General features: G+C 32.9%; 1 protein-coding gene across 1 annotated transcript; it reads right to left on the bottom strand.

Annotated features, from left to right (window-relative positions):
• Positions 1 to 2,820: 2,820 nt before the first annotated feature.
• Positions 2,821 to 6,025, bottom strand: LOC145093696 (oxygen-dependent coproporphyrinogen-III oxidase, chloroplastic-like). The gene is made up of 8 exons (XM_079031915.1): positions 5,349 to 6,025; positions 4,965 to 5,040; positions 4,218 to 4,312; positions 3,845 to 3,928; positions 3,637 to 3,724; positions 3,423 to 3,547; positions 3,173 to 3,271; positions 2,821 to 3,064 (listed from the first exon to the last, which is right to left on the bottom strand). Exons 1-8 carry the CDS (start codon positions 5,919 to 5,921, stop codon positions 2,996 to 2,998), a joined length of 1,209 nt encoding a protein of 402 aa, XP_078888041.1. The 5' UTR covers positions 5,922 to 6,025; the 3' UTR covers positions 2,821 to 2,995.
• Between the last annotated feature and the right edge of the window lie 1,084 nt (positions 6,026 to 7,109).

Genomic DNA, 7,109 nt, shown 5'->3' with positions numbered 1-7,109 from the left:
GCGTTTCCAAGTTACACAATAAGCCATAGTAGGCTCAACTAAATGAAACATGGGCTGCTGGATTAAATCTCAAAATGGGCTGCCATATAAATTAATTGAGCTATTTAAATGGGTTGCTAGACAGCCTTCTGTACTGTTGTTCGTCAGACCAAAAACCCGACCAAAACATGTCTGAATCAGCTCATTTTTTGTGAGATTGAAGATCAACAAGTTATGAAGACTCCTGTAAATTTTCAGCTCAATCGGACATTGTTTGCCCCTCCGTCTGATCGCTTGAAGAGTGCCGCGCAAAGCTGTCAAAATCCGAAAAATTAATTTATATCGTTTTGTTTTTCTTTTCGCTCCCGGATTTTGCTATGAGATTTCAATCGTGGCTGCAAGGCATTCAATGTGGCTTTAACAATGCTCCAAAATACCACCTTGCTCGTACAAATCTGCACAAAAATTGCTTAAACGAGTAAAAATATTCAAAACAATAAATCTAACGATTTAATGCAAAAAGAATATTAAAAAAGATAAAAGTAAAAGAAACGATTGCTAAAATATATACAAAAAATCAAGCTATCATGCACATACCATTCGATTCTACATTTTGTGATTTACTTTGATAATGATTATGTATTGATAAAGTTTGATTATCTTGGTTTTATGACAATGATATGGTTTACTGTTTTATTAATTTAAAAATGAAATTTTTCGGATCTTATTTTTGGGACGTTATAGTTTGTTGAAAGATGATTGAACATAGTCATTTTCAATTGTGACTGTTTCTTCATTATCGATGGTCAACTGACGAAAATATTTTTGGGTTTGTGTTGGTTTATTTATGTTGCTTCGATGAGATTCAATTAGTAAATAAATGTGTCTCAAACGAAGGATGGTTATCTCTGAATGGGTTCTCGATCCAATCTTAATTTTGGTTGTGTGGAAAATGGTTCCAATCGATTTACATGTTTCAATAGAAGAGGGAGAAAAGGTAAACTGACCCTTTGATTCACAGTGATGGGTAATCGAGGATGATGATGAACAGGGGTAGAGAAAGAGATGTTTAAGTCTGAGTGTGTTTGTGTGTGTGTGTTTAGTTTCAACGAGAGAGATAGAGAGGCGAAGAGAGAGAGAGAGAGAGAGAGAGAGAGTGAGTGAGTGTGAGTGGGGGGGGGGGGGGGGCTCTCTTTATTTACTAATTATTAAAATATATAAATATATATTAAATTTATAAAAATGAAAGAAAAATGAAAAATAAATACATGAGGGGCATTACAGTCATTTCATTTTGCCAATGGACTAAATACCAATCAAAACTAATCCAAAAAAAATCGAGGTTTGGACCAAACCTCAAAAAAATGCATACAAGATAGACCATTGTTGTAGTTTTGTCTATAATTTATGGTTAAAGGTATGGTTTTGGGCCTTGAGGCTCTTTGGCTCCTGTTGACTAATTAATTTATTTTTTTATTAACAAATTTCGAAATTTATTTTATTAATGATAAAAATTGTTAATTGTTAATTAATTGAATGACAGTTAATTTCCCTTTTGAACAGTCATGATGGTTAATTGTTAATTTCCCTTTTGAACAGTCATGATGGTTAGCAGTTTTAACTGCTATCTGATAGCCTATATAAATGTGATCAATTGACAGATTAAGGGTTGATCATAATACACAAAAACGTCACTGGCTTTCTCTCTTTTTTTGGAAAATCAAGGAAGCATGGAGAATTTTGACAAAATCAAGATCCAATCTTGAATAGATTGTTGTATCATCTAGATAGATCTCTACCAGACAAATTCCTTTCTTAGGACACTGCAATTCGCTGATCTCAATCTTTACAACTTCGAGTTTGTAATTTGTTATAATCAGCATTCAAGTATGTTTTTCTTATGAATTGATTCTTGTATTTACATATATTTTTAATTTCGTTTGTTACATATATATTTCTGTCATAACAAAAGGTATGATATTTTTTTGTCAAAATTGTGATTTAGTATTTAGGGATTTTATTTCTGCAACAAGTTTAATTTATCTGAGCTATATTTGTGTTAATAATTTGTGAATAAAAATGAGCAAAACTCACAGGGTTTTTTTTTTGTTTCAAGTGATTAAAAAGTGTTTGGTCGAATCAGTAGTGGTGCTTACATAATTACATTATATTCATTGCATATTGGTGCTTATGAATGGATCTTTTGACTATGGTTTGATTAATTTCTTGAAGTTGGTATAGAATCGGTGGAAAATGATAGTATGCATATGTCCAATTCACGTATATGGTCAAAATATTATTCTTGAAATTTCGAAAGGTCAGACAGAAAATTTGAAAAGAAATGATGAAACCAATTTACAGAATGATTGTAGAATGATAGTGGTGCAACCTCAAATGATGATATGGTTAAAAGATTGAACATAATCAATAACCTGGTTGAGATAGACAAAAGAAGTACCACGTGGAGGAGGAGGATAATTCTAAGTTTTACCATGGTAAATTTGAGAAGTAAAAGTTTATATCAATACATTTAAGTAGATTTTTATTACGGATGAAAAAAAAAAGTACAATACGTATATTGGCAACAAGAGCAAACTATGTTGCTATTCCTTTTCTTTTTATTAAAAATAGCGAAGATAATTACATTTTTTTACACATAATATCAATTTACTCACCATTTGTTGGACATAATAAAAATGTATCAACATTTCTTTAGCAATAACGACAATCTAACATCAAATTTGTAAGCATTTTACGAGTTTCAAATTATATATTGCTATTATTCCCTTTTTTTTAATCTTATAATAAGAACATAACAAAAACTCAAAAAGAATATACGTATATAAAACAACTTACAACTCCTTTAACCTTTCATGATATCCTGTTTACAATCTACTCACTCAACTACCATCTCAAATAACATCATCTCTACAATTAACAAAACTCGATGCAAAAAAGGAAATCCTAAAGATAACATAACATGAATATTACATGTAATGAAAACATCATCAAATATTCAAATCCACTCCTTAGGGTTAATACAAGCATCCAAAAGTTTCCATTCTTCACTCCCCTCTTCTGGTTTCTGTGCATAGAAAATCATCCCAACATTATAATTTTTCAGTTTTCAAATTATTTAAAAACAATAAAAGAGATAAATGAAAAAAAAGTACAAAAAAAAAAAAAAACTTACATGGTCATATTCCCACCGGGCTGTTAGTGGAAGAGAGACAAGAATGCTTTCAATTCGACCTCCGGTTTTGAGACCAAATGTTGTTCCTCGATCATACACCTTCAGTATGTTATTAATTTAGCCACTAAATTAATATATTTTTTTTAAACTAATACTATTATCTTTATGATTATAGACATTGATCTAAATGTTTTTAACAACCACTTAAATCAGTAGTAACAAAAGGAATAATATAATTTGAATTTCATACCAAGTTGAATTCAACATATCGTCCCCTTCGGAGTTGTTGCCATGCCTTGTTTTGATCTGTGAATGGCAAATCCTTTCTCCTTTCTATAATTGGAATGTATGCATCCACCACCGAGTTTGCACATTCTGTAATCAAATTGTGTGTGAAAAAAGACATAAACGCCCTCCTCGTTAACAAAAAGTCAAAAATAGCCCTAGAAAGTTTATGATTTTACCTGTAGCAAAGGAGAGTAGCATTTCCTGATCATAGTCGTTAAGATCATCAAAAAATATGCCTCCAAGCCCTCTCCTCTCATCTCGGTGCTTCATATTTACAAAAAATGAGTTTTTTTTTTGTGTGAATTCCGATTCCAGCCAAATTCAATGAAATCAATAAAATCATAGAGCAAGATCCAAAGGGAAAAAAAATCTTAAAGTGTATACCTTAATGTAGAAATAGTCATCACACCATTTCTTAAACCGTGGATAGAAACTCGGGTCAAACTTGTCACAAGCAGCTTTTTGTACCTTGAAGAAAAAAAAAGTGTGAATAATAATATAAGGGTTATTCTGAACATAAATATAATATAAGGGTTTTTCTGCATATACATATATAATTGGTTGTGTTCTTCTGTATATATCCCTATTAGTAAACAAAAGCAAGGGCATTGCATTATGTGTATGGAATTGCAAGCATGTTACTATTATGTGTAAAGAATTATAATTACCTTGCTATTATGTGTTACATACATATTGCTATTATCAGTAAATAAAATGTAAGTATGATGCTATTATGGAAAAATAAATAAATAAATACCGAATGGAAGTGTCTGACATCTTCCTCGAATATATAAGCAGGAGTCAAATCAGTACCACCACCAAACCACCACTGCCTTGGTGCTCCAGGAGCATCTGTATAAAATTACAAATAAAATATTCTTCATTTGATAAAGTGTTGTATTGTATGCATATATAATATTTGAGAAAATGAAGCCACACTTGGGGAAATGGAAGGATATAAATAAATGTGGAAAATTTGTAGAAAGTTAAAGTTTCATTTCCCTGGCTTTTTTTATTAAGTCGTTCTTTCTGTATTTAAGTCAAAAAAAAAAAAAATTGTATAGATAGCTTATTGGATTAAGTAATGAAGTCCACTAAGCTAAAAAGAAACAAAACCCGACAATCATATTGATTCATATAAATACACAAGATTTTTCAGAATTCATCTCAAATTTATGTTGTGGTGATGTAGTCCCTCTTCTAAATGATCAACATAATAAAAATGAATTTCTTGATATAATGCAAATAAAATGTTAGTTATGAATAGTATATTCTACAAGGGTAAAAGATTCTTATATCAAGATACAACCTAAGCTCAAATAGAGCAAGTTACAAGCCAATAACTCATAGAAGGTATGCATCTCATATATACAAATGTTCTTTTCAAAGTTAAAAGAATCAAAATAATGTAAAGCTATAAAAATTAAATAATTTTTGTCATATGAGTCCACATCTAGAAATAATATTTCTAGTTATAGAGAAAACATTTGAAGGAGGATCTTACCTTTTGGAGCATCGGTTTCAAAATAACGATAATTAAAATGTAGTGTAGGTGCAAAAGGGTTCTTTGGGTGTAAAACCTGCGAAAAAACAAGCAATGTCCTTCGTGATTATACAGTAATCATGTTTAACACATTTATTATTTATAAAATTTTAAAGAAAAAAGAAGAACAAGAAACTGTTTGTGCTTAGAGCTGATACAGGAGCAATAGTTGCCTGTATTAATCAGAATCCTAATTATTCTTACCTAAAGGCTCAAAACTGATAATTGAAACTTGATATGGCAATAATTAGGTAAAACCAGCATCCAAACAACCAACATTTGTCAGAATTGAGGTAAATTTGAAGGTATTTAGGGTTTGAGATCAAAATTAGAAGATCGACTTACGGAGCTGATTCCAGCAGCGAAAAATGGAACAGGTTCAGGCTTAAAGTTGCCATTTTCGGCACTATTTGCAGGCTTAGCAGCCCTATATGCTTCTGGGGGCATCACACCATAGACTACAGACACATTGACTCCAGCCTTCTCCCAAACGGCGCCGTCTTGTAAAACCCTGCTAATCCCACCGCCGCCTCCTGGCCTTGACCAGACATCCTCCTTAAACTTCCCACCTCCGTCAGCCGCTTCAATGGCAGCGCAAACGCTATCCTGCGCTTCCCTTATCATCTTCTCGAACCGTGCCCTGACTGAATTCGTCCCCACATCCTGATTTGACGAACCACCATCGGATTCTCGGAGGAAAGTGTCGGGGCGGTGTGTCTCCGCCGTCTCCTTCTCGATCATACGCGATGAGGCTCGGATCAGCAGATTCTTGGTCTTGTTGGGTTTTCTGCGATTATAAGATATGGTAGTGGAGGTGGGGTTGATTAAGGCGAGAGTTGTTGGCGAAGGAGTGGAAGTGGGCAATTGGAATGCAGAGGTTGAAGGGAGTGAAGAGATCATTGTGGTCATTGTCGCCATTGTTTGGAGCTTCCACCGGCTTTAATGGTGTTGATAACGTGAAGATAGGAAAGGCTATCCGCGAAGAAATTACTTGTGGGGTACCATTGAATTCGTTTGGTTTCGTCCAATACAAATAGCTTGGTGCCCATAGGAATTATTGACTTTCTATATGGAAAACAAGGGGAAATGTTGGTTGTATTTCTTTATCAACTTTTGGTTTTGATTTTATATAACCAAATAAATAAACATCTTTTCTGATAATGTTATAAGCACGATGCCTTTTATTCACTGAGAAAAGAAATTTTCTTTTGGGGTAATAAGTCTTATTTAACATTGAGCACTTAGGATCCACATGGAACACTTGGTGTTAGAATTGAGCATTAGGAAGGAGAATGGAGCTGCAGTGATGCGCCATAGGGGTGAACATGGTACGGTTCGGTGTGGTTTTTGGACCAAACCGAACCGTAAACCGCAAGTTGCGGTTATTCATAATGAAAAACGGAACTTTGCGGTTTTGTTTTGGTGCGGTTTTACGGTTTTTCTTGCGGTTTTGCGGTGCGGTTTCGGTTTTAACCAAAAAATGATTTGGTGTGGTTTTGCAGTTAAAATGATACAGTTTTCATGTCCAGAATAAAACCAACTCGGTCAAAAATGGAACCAAAAGTTGAAATCAAAACAACTCGAACTAAAATAGAACCAACTTGGTCCATAACAGTTTAACTTTGTAGAATGGAACCACTTGGTTCAAAGGAACCTAACCGGTCGGCAAAACCAAATCTCTTATACATAGCATCATTAGCTATGTCCATTTATAAGTTATATTCCTCATTTTTTTTTTCTCTATCAAGCGATGTGGGATGGCCACAACAAACATATAAGCAATCTGTCTATTGCATTTTTTTACACATTTTCTTTTATTATTTTGCACACATAACACATATATATATTATTTTAAATCCACTATATATATAGTTAATTTATTGTGTTCTTTTATATACAACAAGACATATGATTTCTTAGTTTACACACATATGATTTCACATAATTTATTCTTTTACAGACACACACACGTGTATATATATATATATATATATATATATATATATATATATATATCGGTGCGGTTTGGTTTTTTATGTTTTTTTCAAAACTAGAAACCGCACCACACCAAAAACTTTTGGTTTTTGCAAAGGTAGAAACCACATC

Source organism: Lactuca serriola, chromosome 3 (genome assembly GCF_051521515.1).
Source record: "Lactuca serriola cultivar US96UC23 chromosome 3, Lser_US96UC23_V15, whole genome shotgun sequence".
Taxonomy (NCBI): domain Eukaryota; kingdom Viridiplantae; phylum Streptophyta; class Magnoliopsida; order Asterales; family Asteraceae; genus Lactuca; species Lactuca serriola.
This window is presented reverse-complemented; position numbering and strand designations above follow the sequence as displayed.

Coding starts and splice junctions, on each gene's coding strand:
- LOC145093696 (XM_079031915.1), bottom strand. CDS start 5,921: ATGGCGACAATGACCACAATGATCTCTTCACTCCCTTCAACCTCTGCA. Junction 3,929..4,217: donor ATGTCAGACACTTCCATTCG/GTATTTATTTAT, acceptor TTTTTCTTCAAG/GTACAAAAAGCTGCTTGTGA. Junction 3,548..3,636: donor GCTACTCTCCTTTGCTACAG/GTAAAATCATAA, acceptor ATTTGATTACAG/AATGTGCAAACTCGGTGGTG.